The 22,940-nt window shown below is 45.1% G+C and overlaps 1 protein-coding gene across 5 annotated transcripts in view; it reads left to right on the top strand.

Annotated features, from left to right (window-relative positions):
• The window catches only part of LOC123769825 (glycine receptor subunit alpha-2), a 103,156-nt gene that overhangs the window by 54,182 nt on the left and 26,034 nt on the right, over positions 1–22,940 (top strand). For all 5 annotated transcript variants that reach the window (XM_069301316.1, XM_069301313.1, XM_045761144.2 and 2 more), the window contains one exon: positions 13,542–13,765. In XM_069301316.1, the coding sequence (XP_069157417.1) occupies positions 13,542–13,765 (224 nt within the window). The remainder of the gene's footprint in view (positions 1–13,541; positions 13,766–22,940) is intronic.

The following is a 22,940-nucleotide window of genomic DNA, read 5'->3' on the forward strand; positions in this document are numbered from 1 at the left end:
TAGGAAATGCATTCCATTTGTTACTCCGGAACAAATGGAGGAGGCTGACTCCATACACAGTTTCAAATGTAGATATGGTAGAGCCTAATAGGCTCAGGAATCTGTACACCGGTTGAGTGACAGTTAAAAGACAGGACCAAAGAGCCGAAGTTCAACCTCCGTAAGTACAACTAGGTGAGTACACACAGGGGGGTCGGGGATCATAGTTCTAAGGGAGCCCGGGTTAGATTCCCAGCCAAGGGAGAAACGATTGGGCAAAGTTTTCTCACCCGATGCCCTTGTTCACCTAGCAGTAAATAGGTATCTGGAAGTTGGACAGCTACTACGGGCTGCATCCTGTGTATGTGTGTGTGTGTGTGTGTGAGGGAAATGTATAATAGATATGATCTATTGAAATAGGTCGGGAGTCGGTACATTAGATAACCGACGGTTAGAAAGGCGGGTTCCAAGAGCTAAGAGCTCGATCCTGAGAGCATAATTATGTAAATAAACACACAAACAAACCAACACACCACCATACCTCATTCATTACAGAAAATCCTATCCATTCCTATCCACTTATCCATCACTAATTCCTCCTCCCTTCCGACAGGAGCTTCAAGACAAACACACTCCTTTACTCCCCAAATATATTATCTCTTACCCCTCAAAACCCCTATTCTCCCCCTCATCAACCTCCTCTCGCCCTACCCCTCTCATACACCACCCCTTCTCTCATCAACCATCCCCCCCCCCCACCCCCCGTCCAAACCACCAATCAACAAAATACAATTTTTTTTAATGTCCTCCTGTCCTCCCACTTAACATCCCTCCCTAAATAAGCTACCGTTTACAGAACTAAAAAACAGTATCTTGAATATAAATTTGTTAAAATGAACTAACAGAGAACTAACTAACAGTTTGCTAACACCACCGTAATGCCGAAAGTATCTATTGCGCACGTAGTGGAGCTTGTTATTTGAGCCAGTTATATAAGATTGTAGTTTATGTAAGATTGTAATTATGTACTCAACATTATGTCAGTGAGGTGGGGTGGGGGGATTATAATCACCTGTATCTATTACCTACAATTAGCAAACTGTGGTGGTGAGCGGCAGGGTTGGTGAGCCTGATATACGTGTGGTCTCGGCAGGGTTGGTAAGCCTGTTACCCGTGTGGTCTCGGCAGGGTTGGTGAGCCTGTTACCCGTGTGGTCTCGGCAGGGTTGGTGAGCCTGTTACCCGTGTGGTCTCGGCAGGGTTGGTGAGCCTGTTACCCGTGTGGTCTCGGCAGGGTTGGTGAGCCTGTTACCCATGTGGCATCGGCAGGGTTGGTGAGCCTGTTACCCATGTGGCATCGGCAGGGTTACCTTGAGGTTACCTTGAGGTGCTTCCGGGGCTTAGTGTCCCCGCGGCCCGGTCGTCGACCAGGCCTCCTGGTTGCTGGACTGATCAACCAGGCTGTTAGACGCGGCTGCTCGCAGCCTGACGTATGAGTCACAGCCTGGTTGATCAGGTATCCTTTGGAGGTGCTTATCCAGTTCTCTCTTGAACACTGTGAGGGGTCGGCCAGTTATGTCCCTTATGTGTAGTGGAAGCGTGTTGAACAGTCTCGGGCCTCTGATGTTGATAGAGTTCTCTCTCAGAGTACCTGTTGCACCTCTGCTTTTCAACGGGGGTATTCTGCACATCCTGCCATGTCTTCTGGTCTCATGTGATGTTATTTCTGTGTGCAGGTTTGGGACCAGCTCCTCAATTATTTTCCACGTGTAAATTATTATGTATCTCTTCCGCCTGCGCTCAAGGGAGTACAGATTTAGGCTCTTTAGTCGGTCCCAGTAATTTAGATGTTTTACTGAGTGGATTCTAGCAGTAAAGGATCTCTGCACGCTCTCCAGGTCAGCAATTTCTCCAGCTTTGAAAGGGGCTGTCATTGTGCAGCAGTACTCCACTCTAGAGAGCACATGCGTTTTGAAAAGTATCATCATCGGTATAGCATCTCTAGTGTGAAAAGTTCTTGTTATCCAACCTGTCATTTTTCTTGCAGTTGTGACGGCTACTTTATTGTGTTCTTTCAAGGTAAGGTCTTCCGACATGAGTACACCCAGATCCTTTACATTACCTTTTCGTTCTATGTTATGATTTGCCTGAGTTTTGTACGTGGTTTCTGTTTTTATATTTTCAATTTTTCCGTAGCGCATGAGCTGGAACTTATCCTCGTTAAACACCATATTATTTTCTGTAGCCCATAGAAAGACCTGATCTACATCTGATTGGAAGTTTGCCGTGTTCTCTATGTTGCCAACTCTCATGAAAATCCTAGTGTCATCTGCAAAGGATGATACAGTGCTATAGGTTGTGTTCTGGTCTATGTCCGATATGAGGATGAGAAAAAGTACTGGAGCAAGCACAGTACCCTGGGGGACTGAGCTCTTCACGGTTGATGGGCTGGATTTTATTTTGTTGACTATTACACATTGGGTTCTGTTAGTCAGGAAATTGTAGATCCATCTGCCTATTTTCCCGGTAATTCCTTTTGAACGCATTTTATGTGTAATAACACCATGGTCACATTTATCAAAAGCTTTTGCGAAATCTGTGTAAATTACATCAGCGTTTTGTTTGTCTTCCATAGCATCTAATGCCATATCATAGTGGTCCAGCAACTGCGACAGGCAAGACAGGCAAGGGTTGGTGAGCCTGTTACCCGTGTGGCATCGGTAGGGTTGGTGAGCCTTTTACCCGTGTGGCATCGGCAGGGTTGGTGAGCCTGTTACCCGTGTGGCATCGGTAGGGTTGGTCAGCCTGTTACCCGTGTGGCATCGGTAGGGTTGGTGAGCCTGTTACCCGTGTGGTCTCGGCAGGGTTGGTGAGCCTGTTACCCGTGTGGCCTCGGCAGGATTGGTATGCCTGTTACCCGTGTGGCATCGGCAGGGTTGGTGAGCCTGTTACCCGTGTGGCATCGGTAGGGTTGGTCAGCCTGCTACCAAACATGAACACCCGCCAGAATATATTACATCCAACACCTTCCAAAAGTAAAAGAAAAATAAGATTAATATAATGACACATAAATTCACCAGGAAAATATATACCGAGGTATTCTCTCTCATCATTAAACTCATGCCGGAGGGGTGCAAGAGGCTTCGCCAGTGGGCACAACATCCACTAGTAACCATGGCTCCACCTAGAATCTCCGTTAAATGACGTTGAATTTGCATTGCACTTTAATATAGTTACCATCACAAACCAGTTAAACGTACAACAAAACGTATTTACGTTGTAAAAAACGGCTAATTACGTTGAAGCGACGAAACACATTTGTGATGTGTGTTGGGAAATCACAGTCTGCAAAACCCCCTTAACGATTTCAAGCTAAAGTAAGGGCAAGGGCATAGTAGGAGAAAGCGCCTGGAGGAATATCAGACAGACTAAGAGCTCAGTTTTTTTGGGGGAACGGAGTGAAGGAACGGTGGTCAACCAGAGACCATCGGGGATCGAACACTGACCCGACAAGAAGCCAGGCCTCCGCTGTACCGATGAGAGCATAAATGCTGAATAACCTCTTCTAAGCGGCTTATAAACACACACTCCAAAACGCACATACACGTACACAAAATAGAAGTGTATCTTAGCATAATAAAAAATACTGTTGGGAGCCCCATGATGGACGCGTCCCTTGATGGTATGAATCTCTCTCATGGTCATAATATTCTCTTTCTCTAATATTTCTCTCCGTCAAAACACAAGTTTTTCTAAACTTTGTTTTATGGGTTTAGATTTTGCAGGGGGGGGGGGGGGGCCGCCGGATGTCTGTTAGGCTTATGGGAATGTTCTCTAGACCGATGACGGGTTTTCTCACACGATGCCAACATACAACAGTTTTCTAACTCCCGGGTACCTACTTATTGCAAGGTGAGCAGAGACACGAGGTGTAAGAAGGTGTGTCTAAACTAGTGGTTCAGGGACTCTCACAAGAACTGTAGTCGGGTTTATGACCTGATAAATGTTTGTACCCCCTGTGTGTCATCGCCACTCTGTAAACAAACATAGACTTTTCTAACCTATCCTAACCAAAATCAGATATATATATATATATATATATATATATATATATATATATATATATATATATATATATATATATATATATATATATATACTGTCCCCATGGGGACATATGTATAAATATATTTACGCCAGTCCCCGTGGCGTAGTGCTAAGACGCTCGCCTAGCGTTTCGCGAGCGCTTTGTCCTGGGTTCGTATCCAGGCCGGGGAGGATTTACTGGGCGTCAATCCTGAACTGTAGCTTCTGTTTAACCCAACAGTAAAATGGGTACCTGGTTGTTAAACGATTAGGCGGGGTCGTATTCCGGGGAATATAGGATTAAGGCCTTGCCTGAAACGCTACGCATGCTATTGGCTGTACAAGACTAAGAACTCTTGTATATATAAAGAAATAAAAATAAATAAATATATATATATATATATATATATATATATATATATATATATATATATATATATATATATATATATATATATATATATATATATATATATATAATATATATTTTTTTTTTTTTTTTTTTTTTTTGAAATTTAAAAAAGAAATACAATATTCAGTAAATTTTTTTGTTTAATATGAACTATTAATCTTAAATTCCTTCCTCTCTGAACGTCTAAAATTACAAATAGATTTCAATAATTAACAAGTGTTATGATTGTACTAAGTGTCCACTTAAGACCCTGTACCTCTTGCGTGTACACTTACGACAACTGTACCTCTTAATTCAATATCATGGCGGCTTAGGCTATATTTACTTAGCAGTTTACGAGCTCCGAAGCGTTACGAGGTCGCCCATAACAATAATAACCATGGGTGGTGAGCGACCTCTTAGAGCTCCCGAGCTCGCAAACTGTTTAGTAAATATAGACTAAGCCGCCATGATGTTGAATTAAGAGGTATAGGTGTCGTAAGTGGACACGTACGAGCTCCGAGACCAATAAATTCCCAGTCCTTACGGGCCATCATCATCACCACACAAGTTAGTTTACCAGACTAATGGTTTCTTCCAGATGATGGAGGCATCATGTTACTGGTTCTCCTGTGGCCTGTCTGTGTGGTCTCTACCGCGGCCTGTCTGTATGGTCTCTACCGTGGCCTGTCTGTATGGTCTCTACCGTGGCCTGTCTGTATGGTCTCTACCGTGGCCTGTCTGTGTGGTCTCTACCGTGGCCTGTCTGTATGGTCTCTACCGTGGCCTGTCTGTATGGTCTCTACCGTGGCCTGTCTGTATGGTCTCTACCGTGGCCTGTCTGTATGGTCTCTACCGTGGCCTGTCTGTATGGTCTCTACCGTGGCCTGTCTGTATGGTCTCTACCGTGGCCTGTCTGTATGGTCTCTACCGTGGCCTGTCTGTATGGTCTCTACCGTGGCCTGTCTGTATGGTCTCTACCGTGGCCTGTCTGTATGGTCTCTACCGTGGCCTGTCTGTATGGTCTCTACCGTGGCCTGTCTGTATGGTCTCTACCGTGGCCTGTCTGTATGGTCTCTACCGTGGCCTGTCTGTATGGTCTCTACCGTGGCCTGTCTGTATGGTCTCTACCGTGGCCTGTCTGTATGGTCTCTACCGTGGCCTGTCTGTATGGTCTCTACCGTGGCCTGTCTGTATGGTCTCTACCGTGGCCTGTCTGTATGGTCTCTACCGTGGACTGTCTGTATGGTCTCTACCGTGGCCTGTCTGTATGGTCTCTACCGTGGCCTGTCTGTATGGTCTCTCCTGTGGCTTGTCTGTATGGTCTCACCTGTGGCTTGTCTGTATGGTCTCTCCTGTGGCTTGTCTGTATGGTCTCTACCGTGGCCTGTCTGTATGGTCTCTACCGTGGCCTGTCTGTATGGTCTCTACCGTGGCCTGTCTGTATGGTCTCTACCGTGGCCTGTCTGTATGGTCTCTCCTGTGGCTTGTCTGAATGGTCTCTACCGTGGCTTGTCTATATGGTCTCTCCTGTGGATTGTCTGTGTGGTCTCTCCTGTGGATTGTCTGTATGGTCTCTCCTGTGGATTGTCTGTGTGGTCTCTCCTGTGGATTGTCTGTATGGTCTCTCCTGTGGATTGTCTGTGTGGTCTCTCCTGTGGCTTGTCTGTATGGTCTCTCCTGTGGATTGTCTGTATGGTCTCTCCTGTGGATTGTCTGTGTGGTCTCTCCTGTGGATTGTCTGTATGGTCTCTCCTGTGGATTGTCTGTGTGGTCTCTCCTGTGGATTGTCTGTGTGGTCTCTCCTGTGGATTGTCTGTATGGTCTCTCCTGTGGATTGTCTGTGTGGTCTCTCCTGTGGATTGTCTGTATGGTCTCTCCTGTGGCCTGTCTGTATGGTCTCTACCGTGGCTTGTCTATATGGTCTCTCCTGTGGATTGTCTGTGTGGTCTCTCCTGTGGATTGTCTGTATGGTCTCTCCTGTGGATTGTCTGTGTGGTCTCTCCTGTGGATTGTCTGTATGGTCTCTCCTGTGGATTGTCTGTGTGGTCTCTCCTGTGGCTTGTCTGTATGGTCTCTCCTGTGGATTGTCTGTATGGTCTCTCCTGTGGATTGTCTGTATGGTCTCTCCTGTGGATTGTCTGTGTGGTCTCTCCTGTGGATTGTCTGTGTGGTCTCTCCTGTGGATTGTCTGTATGGTCTCTCCTGTGGATTGTCTGTATGGTCTCTCCTGTGGATTGTCTGTGTGGTCTCCTGTGGATTGTCTGTATGGTCTCTCCTGTGGATTGTCTGTGTGGTCTCTCCTGTGGATTGTCTGTGTGGTCTCTCCTGTGGATTGTCTGTGTGGTCTCTCCTGTAGCTTGTCTGTATGGTCTCTCCTGTGGCTTGTCTGTATGGTCTTTACCGTGGCTTGTCTGTATGGTCTTTCCTGTGGCTTGTCTGTATGGTCTCTCCTGTAGCTTGTCTGTATGGTCTCTCCTGTAGCTTGTCTGTATGGTCTCTCCTGTAGCTTGTCTGTATGGTCTCTCCTGTAGCTTGTCTGTATGGTCTCTCCTGTAGCTTGTCTGTATGGTCTCTCCTGTAGCTTGTCTGTATGGTCTCTCCTGTAGCTTGTCTGTATGGTCTCTCCTGTGGCTTGTCTGTATGGTCTCTCCTGTGGCTTGTCTGTATGGTCTCTCCTGTAGCTTGTCTGTATGGTCTCTCCTGTAGCTTGTCTGTATGGTCTCTCCTGTGGATTGTCTGTATGGTCTCTCCTGTGGATTGTCTGTATGGTCTCTCCTGTGGCTTGTCTGTATGGTCTCTCCTGTAGCTTGTCTGTATGGTCTCACCTGTAGCTTGTCTGTATGGTCTCACCTGTAGCTTGTCTGCATGGTCTCTCCTGTGGCCTGTCTGTATGGTCTCTCCTGTGGCTTGTCTGTATGGTCTCTCCTGTGGCCTGTCTGTATGTTTTACAAGCACACTCTTTTAGATTGTATTATTTACATAATTGTATACATTTACATAATTGTATACTCTGTGAAACATGTGAAGCCAGTAGTGAGGGAAGTAATACAGTTTTATCAATACATCGGTGTAGAATAAATTCCACACACACCTCGCCTCTCACATACAAACATACAATCTGACTGAAGTCAAGAATTCATGCAAAAGAAACAAAAAACAATTATTCATTCAATATCATATTTTTTATTCAGCTCAGCGTTGTATACTTGGGTTTAATTAACTGTTATGAGAGGAAGAGAGAGAGACGGGGAGAGAGAGAGAGAGATGGAGAGAGAGAGAGACGGAGAGAGAGAGAGAGAGAGACGGAGAGAGAGAGAGAGAGAGACGGAGAGAGAGAGAGAGAGAGACGGAGAGAGAGAGAGAGAGAGAGAGACGGAGAGAGAGAGAGAGAGAGACGGAGAGAGAGAGAGAGAGACGGAGAGAGAGAGAGAGAGACGGAGAGAGAGAGAGAGAGAGAGAGAGAGAGAGAGAGAGAGAGAGAGAGAGAGAGAGAGAGAGAGAGAGAGACGGAGAGAGAGAGAGACGGAGAGAGAGAGAGACGGGGAGAGAGAGAGAGAGACGGAGAGAGAGAGAGAGAGACGGAGAGAGAGAGAGAGAGAGAGACGGAGAGAGAGAGAGAGAGAGAGAGAGAGAGAGAGAGAGAGAGAGAGAGAGAGAGAGAGAGAGAGAGAGACGGGGAGAGGGAGGGAGAGAGAGACGGGGAGAGGGAGGGAGAGAGAGTCGGGGAGAGGGAGGGAGAGAGAGACGGGGAGATGGAGGGAGAGAGAGAGAGAGACGGGGAGAGGGAGGGAGAGAGAGAGAGAGACGGGGAGAGGGAGGGAGAGAGAGAGAGAGAGACGGGGAGAGAGAGAGAGAACTGTCAATATCGAGAGGAAGCGTTATAATATATGCAAGAAGCGTCAACAAACAGCTTTGTAAATCCTGCCTGATATGGCTTGGAAAAGGTTTTTAGCACGGGAAAGCAAGTGGGTGCGTAAGATGTTGCGAGTGAGTGCATAACAGAGCCAGTGAGTGCATAAGAGAGGCCAGTGAGTGCATAAGAGAGGCCAGTGAGTGCATAAGAGAGGCCAGTGAGTGCATAACAGGCCAGTGAGTACATAAAAGAAGCCAGTGAGTGCATAACTGAGGCCAATGAGTGCATAACAGAGGCGAGTGAGTTCGTATGACGAGTTTGTATGCACGTAAACGGTGAGGTATAGTGAATGCACAAGCATAAAGCAAGTGAACACGTACGTGGTTGCGAAACCTGTACATCTCTCCTCAGTCATGACGGCTTTATTTACGTATATTAAACAGTTTATGAGCTCCATAGCACAATGAAGTCATTTATTACAATAATAGCCTTGGCTTGTAAAATTTCCAAGCAGGTAAGCCGTTTAATACATGTAAACAAAGCCGCCATGACTACGGTAAGATGTACAGGTTTCATAGTGGTTACGTAAATGTTTGACGAATCCGGCAAGGGTCCAAGGCCCACTGGAACACACTGGAACGGCTCAAACAAAATATATATTGGACATGAGTGTGTAAAGAGGTGGAGAATGTTGACCAATCCACACACTAGAAAATGAAGGGACGACGACGTTTCGGTCCGTCCTGGACCATTCTCAAGTCGACTGTGAAGAATATGGGCATAATAAGGTAAAGGAAGAGAGCCAGCAGGTGTGTGTATAGATCCGTGCCGTGCTTCACAGGAGAACAGAGCCAGGATAAACATCTTGTCTTTACAACTGCTGGCTTCCGCTCACACGGAACACTCAATGATGTGTTTAGATAAGTATCGTAGATTCTTACAAAGCGCAGATCATGTGTCTTACTTGGCGCTGGGTGTGTGTGTGTATGTGTGTGTGTGTGTGTGTGTGTGTGTGTGTGTGTGTGTGTGTGTGTGTGTGTGTGTGTGTGTGTGTGTGTGTGTGTGTACTCAGTTGTGCTTGCGGGGGTTGAGCTTTGGCTCTTTGGTCGTGTGTGTATTCACCTAGTTGTGCTTGCGGGGGTTGAGCTCTGCTCTTTCTGCCCGCCTCTCAACTGTCAATCAACTGTTACTAATTATTTTTGTACACACACACACACACACACACACACACACACACACACACACACACACACACACACACACACACACACACACACACACACACACACACACACACAGGAAGCATCCCGTAAAAGCTATCTAACTCCCAGGTACCTATTTATTGCTAGGTAACAGGGGCATGAGGGTGAAAGAAACGCTGCCCATTTGTTTCCGCCGTCACCGATGATCGATCCCCCGGGCCTTAGCATGACAAGCCCCAAGCGCTGTCCACTCAGCTACAGGCTCTCCCCTGTGTGTATCCACTTCTATCCACTTCGACTAGTGGTTACACCGGCGGTCTACAGGGTGTTCGATCCCCGATAGTCCAAGTTGATGGGCACCGTTTCTTCACTGCGTCCACCTGCCCTGTCCTCATATTCATTCCAAGTGCTATATAGTCATACTGGCTGTGTGCTGGTCTTGAAAATGGTAGAGCCAGCACGAGGCTGTTGATGGCTGCAGCGCCTTGTGTTGTGATTGTCAAATTGTGAGTGTCCACGAGGTTGGGCCAGGAGGCGAACCTTGATCAACAGAGGCCTCTGTCTCATTACGAACAGCACTGTCAGTGATCACTGACCTTACAGGTCGGTCCAGCGGCCAATATAGTGATTTACAGAGTTGCGATTTGTACACAGGACGTCAGCGAAGCTCTGTTTGAGATATGTATGAACGTCATAGTTCTGAGTCATATGAAAAGCGCTTTCCATTCATAAACATGGGGTTCGGTGGCTGGATTAACGAGCATTTGCCCATTGTTGATGAGGACGGACTATGTCTCGTGGTGTGACAAGTTCTGAGTACATGACTGTTGTCTGGTGAGACTCATGGTGCTCACACACCATGGCGTATGGTCAACTACTCTCTGTGGGTGATAGCAGTTAGCGTAATTTGTGAACAGAAGTCAAAATCCTACATCCTGTACTTCACAATAATATTATGTATTCCAAACATGAATCAGCAAACACTATAGGATATACCCTTAAGCCTAATTATGGAAATATTGAAAACAACACAATACGCTGAAGGCTGATATACGTTATATGTTGCTAAACTACCAACCTTTGGGCTAACTTACACCCATAACACCTAGGGGTCTGAATGTGAAGTGACGAGCGGCCTCGTACCCACAACAGTCTATATGTTTGTCTATCTGTCTCTTGACTATACTTCAGATAACTGCCCAATAGATCAGGGTGAAAACTGAACTCTGACAATGTAGGTTACAGGACAAGGGATCTGAGGAAGGGCAACTACCGGAAGAAAGCGCCATGCAAGCCATTACGACTATATAGCACTTGGAAGGGGTCAGGATTAAATTTGGGGCTGGGACGGTGGGGAGGAGGGCCACTGTGACGAGCAGGCCTCCGCTCGGAGCTATACGTGCAACTGACTGCCTTGCTCCAGGGGTGACGTGAACAGCCAGGCATGCAGACTCCTTCACCAGTTCCAAGCTCCCAATCACCAGCATACTCCTCACTGCGAGTGTGTGTAACTGTATCACAGCAAATGGGTTACAACACTCTTACTGTGTTTGCATGGTTGCTACAACACTCTTACTGTGTTTGCATGGTTGCAACAACGTCCGGTTGTTGAGTTTGCTGGGACAAGCCATCCTACCCAGCCATGGTTGGCTATCAATGCCAAGTGGAAGAGGCATGTATATCTAACCTTCCATGGAAACAATCCAACAACGACAATTTAAAAATGGAATGGGGATGCATTTTTTCACTGCGTAGTGCCTGCAACAGAGACGCAAATAATGCCGTAATACCATTACGGCTGAAGGAACACAGAGAGAGTCAGAGGCAGAGAGAGAGTCAGAGGGAGAGAGAGAGAGAGTCAGGGAGAGAGAGAGTCAGAGAGAGAGAGTCAGAGAGAGAGAGAGAGAGAGAGAGTCAGAGGGAGAGAGAGAGAGAGAGTCAGAGGGAGAGAGAGAGAGAGAGAGTCAGAGGGAGAGAGAGAGAGAGAGTCAGAGGGAGAGAGAGAGAGAGTCAGAGGGAGAGAGAGAGAGAGTCAGAGGGAGAGAGAGAGAGAGTCAGAGGGAGAGAGAGAGAGAGTCAGAGAGAGAGAGTCAGAGGGAGAGAGAGAGAGTCAGAGGGAGAGAGAGAGAGTGAGAGTCAGAGAGAGAGAGTCAGAGAGAGAGAGAGAGAGAGAGAGAGAGAGAGAGAGAGAGAGAGAGAGAGAAGGGGGGGACTGCAGGGTGTGTGGAACATGGCTCTCGACGTTGACCTGTCAATTAGGGCGCTATTGAGGTGTCCTTCGGTACAAGAACATTGATAGGATTTGAAGAAGTTGGTTTCTGTGTGGGTGGATGTGTGGGCTGAGTGTGTGTATTTACTATTTGTATCTGCAGAATCGTGCTGTTAGCTCTTGGACCCCGCCTTTCTAACCAATTTATTTTTCCTCTATTATTTGTACTACATATATTTCTCTCTTAACACACACTCACACATCCCCAGGAAGCAGTCCGGAGCAATCATTGGGATCATCTCAAAGCTCTCCAAATGTGCTCACTAGAAAGGAGACGAGAGAGATACCAAAAAATATACACATGGATAATACTGGAGGGCTAGGTCCCAAATCTACACAGTAAAATAACAACGTTCTGGAGTGAACGATGTGGAAGAAAATGCAGAATAGAACCAGTGAAGAGCAGAGGTGCCATAGGCACCATCAGAGAACACTATAAACATCAGAGGTCTGCAGTTGTTCAACGTCCTCCCAGCGACTATAAGAAATATTGCCGGAACAACCGTGGACATCTTCAAGAGAAACTAGACTGTTTCCAGAAAAAAGTGCCGGACCAACCGGGCTGTGGTGGGTATGTGGGCCTGCGGGCCCCTCCAAGCAACAGTCTGGTGGACCAAACTCTCACAAGTGGGGTTCTGGGGAGTAGAAGAACTCCCAGAACCCCATCAAGCAGGTATCAAGCAGTAGCTGTCTAACTCCCAGGTACCTGTTTATTGCTAGGTGAACAGATGCACCAGGGTGAAAGAAACTTCATTTGTTTCCGCCTCCACCGGGGATGAAACCCGGGCTCTTATGACTACGACCCCAGAGCGCTGTCCACTCAGTCGCAAGGCCTCCTGTGTGAATGTGGGGTGGGGGTCCGTAAGTGGATTGCATGGATGGGTGGCTGTGGATATGCTCGGGTATGTGGGGGTTGGGGTTGCTCGGGTATGTGGGGGATGGGGTTGCTCGGGTATGTGGGGGATGGGGTTGCTCGGGTATGTGGGGGTTGGGGTTGCTCGGGTATGTGGGCGTTGGGGTTGCTCGGGTATGTGGGGGTTGGGGTTGCTCGGGTATGTAGGGGTTGGGGTTGCTCGGGTATGTGGGGGTTGGGGTTGCTCGGGTATGTGGGGGTTGGGGTTGCTCGGGTATGTGGGGGTTGGGGTTGCTCGGGTATGTGGGGGTTGGGGTTGCTCGGGTATGTGGGGGTTGGAGTTGCTCGGGTATGTGGGGGTTGGGGTTGCTCGGGTATGTGGGGGTTGGGGTTGCTCGGGTATGTGGGGGGTTGGGGTTGCTCGGGTATGTGGGGGTTGGGGTTGCTCGGGTATGTGGGGGTTGGGGTTGCTCGGGTATGTGGAGTTTTTATCAAAATGAAGAGTTTCTGTCCTAACTTAATGATGGACTCGAGATGAGTTTCGAAATTAATTCGGCCTTCATTTCCGACTCTTGTGAACGATGCAGCCAGGTTCAGGATTAAGCATTAGCTCAACCACTGACGAAACCTCTACATCATTCCTCAATCATGGTGGCTTTGTTTACATTTATTAAACAGTTTATGGGCACCAAAGCACTACACGAGGTTGATTATAACAATAATAACCTTGGGTTGTAAAGTTTACAACCTCGTAAACTTTAATATATGTAAACAAAACCGTCATATCAAAGTTAATTCAGCTATGTTTTTTTTTTTGCCACCGCAGTGGAAATACAAGAGACTAGTCTTAATATTTATTTTGCAATACGCTACCAAAAAAAAAAGCTTTTGTATTGTTCCTTGCAGGATTATGCGGTTGACCTGTACCTGAGACAATCGTGGGTGGACGAGCGTCTGAACCACGCCGACATCTCACAACCACTTGACCTTAATGACCCCAATTTGGTGAAGGCTATATGGAAGCCTGAGGTGTACTTCCCCAACGCCAAACACGCAGAGTTCCAGTTTGTGACCGTGCCCAACGTCCTGGTCAGGATCAACCCCATGGGCGAGATACTCTACATGCTCAGGTATGTGTGTCATGTGTGTGTGTGTGTGTGTCGTGTGTGTCGTGTGTGTGTGTGTGTGTGTGTGTGTGTGTGTGTGTGTGTGTGTGTGTGTGTGTGTGTGTGTGTGTGTGTGTGTGTGTCATGTGTGTCATGTGTGTGTGTGTGTCGTACACATATGTGTCTGGTGTAGAATATGTATATGCGTCTTGTTCCGCGTGTCGAGAAGTTATGTATCATGTGTCATAGCTCAGGCAGTGATAGTTATTGTTGGGTTTTGTATTGTTGGCAATATGTTGAGAGTTACAACATGTGTTGCACATTTGTGTTGAAACCATGTTGCAGCATATTGGCCACACATCCCATGATTGCTACAAAGCTCGTTCTCAAATTAAACATATTTGTTTCATAGAAGCAAATTTAACTTATTGAACAAAGACGAAAAAAATAATTTCCAATGGCGATAAATTTATTTTTTTGCAACCTGGCAGTTTTTTATATAATCTGGAAATATAACATAAATGTTATGAAAACTATTTTGTATAAAAGTTAATTACATCAAAACTGTTTAGTTGCACAAAAGCCCACTTTTTTAATGGGTCGGTGTAAGTTCTTTATAAAAGTGAATTGGTTTTGGACAGAAGCAAGAATTTCGTTTTTTTTTTATTAACCAAAGGGTCTATTTAGGAAAGCATGATTGGTTAAGATTGATGTTGCATCGTTAATAATTATCATGGAATAGCAATGCTTTAAATATATATAAATATAAAATATATTTAATATTTAAATATATAAATATATTATATATTTATATAATATATTATATTATATAAATATTTAAATATATTTAAATATATATATATATATATAATATATATATAATATATATATATATATATATATATATATATATATATATATATATATATATATATATATATATATATATATATATATATAATATATATATATGACAGTGTTAGACCTGGTTAGGGGTTGAGGTTAGCCCTGGTGAGGTTAGCCCAACTACATATAGCTTCTTAAGTACTCATTGAGAGACTACTTAAGGTCTACTAGGGACAATAGTAAACTTTTTAGTGACTTTGATGATGTCCAAGTGCAACTTAAAGGTACATTAAAAGCTTGAGGATGAGCTGATGATATATATAGCTGCAGCTTGCATGAGCATAGCTTGTTGGACAGACGCCGCTTGAATAAACTCACCTTAAATCACATGACCATTTTGATAAATGGGTGCAGATGTGGATGATACTGCTGAAGTTTATTGATGAGGTCAATATGGCAGTGTTGATGCTGATGAATTTCCAATAATGGCACTGGCATGCGGTCAAGGAGAGTGCCAAGTACCACACTTAATCTATTATGTTACTTTCTGACGTGTTGACGTTGGGTGCACTGAGCTACTAGAAAATAGGAGCCCGGCACGGGGAACTGCATGTAGCCTATTGTGCCACTGGAGCCAGCTGTTATTGGTCCCGTACATGGCAACTCTTATTAGCCCATGCGAGGTAGTTCCTATTGAACCATATGAGGGCCGCTCCAATTGGCCTATACGAAGTAGCTCCTGTTGGCCTACACGAGGCAGCTCTTATTGGCCTATACGAAGTAGCTCCTGTTGGCCTACACGAGGCAGCTCTTATTGGCCTATACGAAGTAGCTCCTGTTGGCCTACACGAGGCAGCTCTTATTGGCCTATGCGAAGTAGCTCCTGTTGGCCTACACGAGGCAGCTCTTATTGGCCTATACAAAGTAGCTCCTGTTGGCCTACACGAGGCAGCTCTTATTGGCCTATACGAAGTAGCTCCTGTTGGCCTACACGAGGCAGCTCTTATTGGCCTATACGAAGTAGCTCCTGTTGGCCTACACGAGGCAGCTCTTATTGGCCTATACAAAGTAGCTCCTGTTGGCCTACACGAGGCAGCTCTTATTGGCCTATACAAAGTAGCTCCTGTTGGCCTACACGAGGCAGCTCTTATTGGCCTATACGAAGTAGCTCCTGTTGGCCTACACGAGGCAGCTCTTATTGGCCTATACGAAGTAGCTCCTGTTGGCCTACACGAGGCAGCTCTTATTGGCCTATACGAAGTAGCTCCTGTTGGCCTACACGAGGCAGCTCTTATTGGCCTATACAAAGTAGCTCCTGTTGGCCTACACGAGGCAGCTCTTATTGGCCTATACGAAGTAGCTCCTGTTGGCCTACACGAGGCAGCTCTTATTGGCCTATACGAAGCAGTTCCTATTGGTCCATACGAGGTATAGCTCCTATTAGCCCATACGAAGCAGCTCCTATTGGCCCATACGAGGCAGCTTCTATTTATATCCGCTCAAACTCATTCATATTTGGCTACTCGGCGTTCTTACAAACTTACCTCAAAGTAAGAACAATAAAACGTTTATTGTGAGTTTACTGAATTAAAACAAATTTTGTATCTCTCCTGAGCATGTATAAAGGAGCCAAGAACATGTTGACAATCTCTACTATGCTCACTTTCCTATCCAATTGGGTGCGTCCATTCTCTGCGAACGACCTCCTATGACTACTGAGGCTGCTCAGGAAAGATGCAACAACACATCGACTTTTATAACGTTGTATTTACGTCAGAATGATGTTCTCTTCACGAAGTGTGCATGTGGGCAAACAAACTTCTAAGATGAGCTAAATTTGCCATTCATGAAGATGATCCAGTTTGTGTTAATACTGCCCACCAGGTAACCAGAACGTAAATGGTTGGTAATATTCTTACGTTTTAACAACGTTTTAACTAGGCAATAAGGTTAAGAGAACCTTTTGTGTATAGTGCTCATAGGGTGGCTTAAGGAAATGGCTCCAGCACTCTGAGGGAGAGTGATGCTTCAAGAGCCTTGCATCTTTTGGCGTTATAGAGATGAGCTTCGCAAGCAAGGGTGTTAAAAATTATATGAAGGACGTCTTTCCTATATTACTTAGCGTCCCACAGTTTTATGATATGTCAGTGGCAGTGATTTTTACACGCGATGAAGGATATCGCCAGGAGGCACTGCTTTGTTGATGGCCGTAGGCCTATCAACTTCCTGAGGGGTATTAAGGCCAGTATCACATATATGTAATTTGTCAAGATGTTTTAAGAAAAATGTATTGAAAATTTTTGCGAATTGTGATTAGAAATGAAAGTTATATATTTTAAAAATATTTTGCAACAATACTCAAAGATGATAACATTTTCATAGTAACATTTCTATTTGTATAGAAGTATAGCGACAATGGGCTCTAAATATGTTTTGTCGCACATAGATAAGAATACGCCTTTTTGGTCTATCATTTTTATATCCTTTCTCAATTTGAAAAAAAAATATAAAGCCATGTCAACAAAATTCAAATCTTTTTAAGCAAAATTAAACTCATCATATGTCCGATATATTGTGCTATATTGCACGTGAAATTAGTCCTTGGAAAAATTTGTTTAGCCCTAGGATAGATTTGGTCAGTCTTTTGTCTTCACTTTTTACAATTCCTGGTTTTATTCCCTGGATGAATTTAACCATTTCCAATAGTACAAAAAAAGTAAGAAAAAAAGTGAAGAATGGATTGCATATTCATATATATTTTTTGTGGTAAAGATGTGAAATTCAAAATGAATAATTTAATTGAATGCATTTTTTTGTGTTAAATTTACATGTTCAGAGCAATTTATTTTACTGAATGAACATTCAGATCCATGCATATTCCCACGGTACTGTGGGAGTGTCGACTCACAGATGATGCTGTACATCTCCCACGGTACTGTGGGAGTGTCGACTCACAGATGATGCTGTACATCTCCCACGGTACTGTGGGTGTGTTGACTCACAGATGATGCTGTACATCTCCCACGGTACTGTGGGAGTGTCGACTCACAGATGATGCTGTACATCTCCCACGGTACTGTGGGAGTGTCGACATACACACATGATATATCACCCACGGTGCAGTGGGAGTGCATTACCCTTATTGGTTAGGAAGCAGCATGCTAGAACTGAAGTCAATAACAAGGTCTCCCATGGTGTTGACTTACTCGTTGGAAGTCTATTCACCTAAGTGGAATCCAGAATAATTGTTTGCTAAAGGAGAGAGGTGTTTTGTGCCTTTGTTCCTGACTCCGGTGTCAGTTTGGCACTCTGGGTACTGATACTGGTGTCAAGTTGGCCCAGTGTCAGGACCCAGTGTAACACGGGTTCGGGTTCCTCTCTCTTTTCTTCCTTCTTTCTACTCCCTCTACCCGTATTCTTACTTTTATTTCTAAACCAAGGGACTCCAAAACTTTTACCAAAGCCAACTCCACGCCACGTGGTCCTAAGACGATTGACCGACTTAGGATTCTACACCCAGTATGACGTGACCTAAGCTCTGAACAAAACCCTAGAGTCACCTCTGCTGCCACCACCAGACCAGTAATACAAGAGCAATGATCGAGGTCTGGATCGATCACGCTAATTAATCAACCTAGGGGCTTGATCCCCACTATAAACGATGACCTTGAGTGTGGAATAAATTACACGGTAATGATAATTCCGATTCGATGTTAGAATCGGCGCACAATGCAACTCTGCCTCGTGTGGACCACGTGACCAGGACAAGTATACACATAAAACACATGGAAACAATAAAATGCAAATTAATAACAAATTTAATTTATTAAAAGAAAACTAAAACAAAATCTAAATATGTTCACTCCCTATCACTTTAACACTCCCTACTTGACCTGAGTGGCAAATGAGAAGACTATTTCTATAATTAACAATAGCAACTATACCTTGGGCGACCAGCTAGATGTCTTGGCTGGTCTAGGGGAGAGGTAAGATGTTTGACCTCTCCTAGCTGCTTCCGTGACCACACTGATTTGTCCTCGTCTGGCCTAGCCCAGACTAGAACCTTGTATCCTTCCGCCTAGTCAAAGTTTTTCCAAGTTACTAGCCAGGTTTAAGTTATAACAATTAACCTCTGTTGTACTTAATTGATCCAGACTGGTTGAATTATTTTACTGAATTAAATTACAAACATCTAACGGCAGAACTGTTCCCGATCCCCAAAAATGGTTATTAAAACTTTGAGAAATAGTAGACCTGTCAACCCCTGATGACCTATGACCGCCGGTCACTCCGCTTTAAAAGTTAGATCTGATTCGTGACGTCACTGATGGTGACTTAAACTCAATAATTAGAATACTCTTGATATTGTATCCAGTACTATTATACAATACAATTTTAATGCAAAATGAATAAAGGCTAATTTTCTCTAAATTACTGAATACTATAGGATGATTCATTTTACGCAGCTATGAACAAAGCGTTGGTTATTTCCACCGCGAATTCCCCTGGGGGTCAGGTCACCATGCGGCTCAGCTTCCCATTCTCTTTTGTCGATAAACCCCTCTGGATAATTCTTACAACAGCCTAGTTTGTTACACCAGGGTGTCAAGTTAACATGCTTGGACCTGATGCCAGTATCATGTTGACACCCTGGGACCTGACTTGTGTACAGCTGAAATCCTGAGACCTGACCCCTGGTGTCAAGTTGACACGCCGGGTCCTGACACCAATGTCGACCAGGGAACACATCGGGGTTCTGACAAATGACACCGCTGTCAAGGAAGGCGAGAGAGTACCTCGCGGGCTGGAAGCAAAGAGCCACAGTGCAATCTGTCTGCTCACCCAATAGTCAAAGATTTAAAGGAATCGACCAATGCGTTAAAAGCACGATGTATTAGTACAAATTAAAGCACCGTAATATTGACGGTTTCTATACACCGGCTTCGATGAGTTAGGTTGCTTGGGTTCGTACATTTCTGGTGAGCCAAACTAGTTTTTATTTTTTTTACTTGTGCATTATAGAAGCCTCATCAACCCCAGAAGGGAGAGACAGTAACTTTATAGACCACACTACAAACGAGCCACAATAAGGAGGGTCCCAGAGACACCACTAGTACCCAGTACCCGGCGGGGCCCGGGTCGACCCCAGAAGGTTGCGCTATTAACATGTTGTACCCGGTTGGGGTCAACACGGGCATCATAGTGTTGCGGTCCCTTGGAGGCTAACACCCCGACCTGCCTGTGCTCTAGTAACTGCATATCTTACAAAGTGACTAAATTATGAAAGTCTGTGTATTCTGCTACCCATCTTTCATATCCATCGATTCCTGGCGTGAATGTTGCCATGGAAGCCGACCCCCCTTAACATAAGGCAGCAATGGAGATGACCCTGACATGCCTATGTTTGTCACTCAACCCCTCACTCACTAGCCACCCCTGCAAAGCTGGACAGACAGACAGACAGTCTCTCTTTTTTTAGATATTGATATATAAATACTTCGGATATCGAGTCTCCTGCCACTTTTCAAAATCCCGAAACTCTGAAAATACCGTAAGAAAGTTACTTGGAGATCGGGCACTGCGCGTCTTGGCAGTCCCGGTATAAGGAGCCAGAAGCACAGAGAGTGAAAATAACTTGAAGATAAACGAGTCTCTTTCCCTGGCGTCTTGACGATTGTGTTGTTGTGGACCACAGGTCTTGGAAGAAGTTGAGGAGGAGGAGGAGGATGTTTGCTCGTGTGTAAACTTGGTGTTTGGGATGGCGTTCCTTGTGTGTAAACTTTAGGGGTGTTTGGGATACTGTTGCTTGTGTGTAAACTAAAGGTCTTGAGATTTTCGGCCTTTGTTTATATGGATGAGCTGCAAGAAGCCCATCCTCATAAACAGCCCGTCCTCATAAACACAGCCCGTCCTATTAAACACAGACCGTCCTCATCAACAAAGCCCTTCCTCATCAACAAAGCCCTTCCTCATCAACACAGCCCGTCCTCATCAACACAGACCATCCTCATAAACAGCCCGTCCTCATCAACACAGCCCGTCCTATTAAACACAGACCGTCCTCATCAACAAAGGTCAAATGCTCGTTAACCCACTCGCCAAACCCCCCTGGTTATGAATGACAAATACTTTTCACACAACTCACAACGTTCGAACTTTTCTAAAGCAGTGTTTCTGTCCACTCTTCGAAGCTCTCGTCTATACATGTTTCACCCACGTGCTGCAAATACAAATACTTGTCAACAGAACCCAAATACTTAACCTAACCTACGCTTAACTATGCAACAACAATATTTTTGTAATATGTAATAATATACATTTAATTAAATACACCTTTTGAATACTCAGTACGTTGACATTTATGAATGTGTCTATAGCTTCAGTACTGCCTTGACGAGCAGTTCAGGTTGAGGTGCAGAACTGCTCAGGTCCGGTTGAGGTGCAGAACTGCTCAGGTCCGGTTGAGGTGCAGAACTGCTCAGGTCCGGTTGAGGTCGAGAACTGCTCAGGTCCGGTTGAGGTGCAGAACTGCTCAGGTCCGGTTGAGGTGCAGAACTGCTCAGGTCCGGTTGAGGTCGAGAACTGCTCAGGTCCGGTTGAATGCGAGCCACAGTGTAACGTACCACCAAAGGACATGAGTGGAAGCACAAACAAATCAAAGACATGTAAGGAAATACTCGTTCATTGAACGGGTGGTCAACAAGCGTATTGCACTGGAAGAAGAAGAAGAAGAAGAAGCAGTGCACACCATCTCTATATCTCCAACAAGGAGAATGTATTGGCAGGAGTTGTGGAAGCCACCTGTGTGCACAAGTCGAATGTATTGTAAGTAGCAGCGGTGGAAGTCCACCTCGACCCACAACTTTAAGGACAACTGCGACAAAAACCGTCAAAATGCCTGTAGATAGATTATCTGGCAACAATTGCAAGTAGGCTGGTATAGTCGAGGTATCAAGAGCTAGAGCTCACTCTGCCGGAGTCACGGATACCTCAGCCCTGATAGGCTGTCACTGCCTGTGGACACTGGGATTGTATCCCACATTTTTAGCCCTAATTACTATATCCCACTGGGACACATCAGTCCCAAATCATACGGGATTGAAACCTATTGATGGGAAAAGAAAACAAATGTGTATATTTCTCTTTTGGGAATGTTAAAAACTTTTTTACTTTGGCTTCTTCTTAAAACTTTGACTCCAAAGCATAAAAAATCAGCATTTTAAAACAATAACTAAAAATAAACGCTTTTCCCATTGATGCTCAGTTTGATTTATTTAATATTTAAAAATTGTAGTTTCAAAATGGTTCAAATTACCTATTGCTGGTTGGTGAGAAAGCTCATATCAAGGCATAAATAACCCTCCAGTGGTTGATAGGCCTATGAAGGCCTATCAACCAAGTTACGTAACTTGTTAACTTAATAAATAGAGTTTCCAACTTCACACTAACATTTGCCGTGAAAGTTTTTTCAGAGTTAATGAACAAATTATAAAGTTTTCTCAGGAGTTAGAGCGTAAAAGACATAATTTTTCTTTCATATTCAGAGTATGTTATCAACTTCGTTCTCTGTGTATGCCACTGCGTAAAAAATGCAGCGGTTTAGCCAGACATCGAACGTACAAACCGAAGCAACCCACCTTAATGTATTGGGCCCAATGTCAGTACTAATTTATACTAATACGTCGTATTTTTGACGGATTGGTCAGTTTCGTAACAAAAATTAATCTTTATTTCATATTCAGGTCAGCCTGTTAAGGGGGAGGTCTTTGTTCGCTAAACCGGCCGAGCCCCTCTGCTATCCGGCCACCCCAAGCTGTTGTAGTCTCATGTCCATTGTCATTTGCCACCAATACACGGCTACTCTCTTTGACTTCCACCTCTCCTCTTGATTTATGAGGACAGGCTGTTGTTTATGAGGACGGGCTGTCTATGAGGACGGGCTGTGTCTATGAGGACGGGCTGTGTCTGTAAGGACGGGCTGTCTATGAGGACGGGCTGTGTCTATGAGGACGGGCAGTGTCTATGAGGACGGGCTGTGTCTATGAGGACGGGCTGTGTCTGTAAGGACGGGCTGTCTATGAGGACGGGCTGTGTCTATGAGGACGGGCTGTGTCTATAAGGACGGGCTGTGTCTATGAGGACGGGCTGTGTCTATAAGGACGGGCTGTGTCTATGAGGACGGGCTGTGTCTATGAGGACGGGCTGTGTCTATGAGGACGGGCTGTGTCTATGAGGACGGGCTGTGTCTATGAGGACGGGCTGTGTCTATGAGGACGGGCTGTGTCTATGAGGACGGGCTGTGTCTATGAGGACGGGCTGTGTCTATGAGGACGGGCTGTGTGTATAAGGACGG

The sequence above is a fragment of the Procambarus clarkii genome, chromosome 45 (assembly GCF_040958095.1).
Source record: "Procambarus clarkii isolate CNS0578487 chromosome 45, FALCON_Pclarkii_2.0, whole genome shotgun sequence".
Taxonomy (NCBI): Eukaryota; Metazoa; Arthropoda; class Malacostraca; order Decapoda; family Cambaridae; genus Procambarus; species Procambarus clarkii.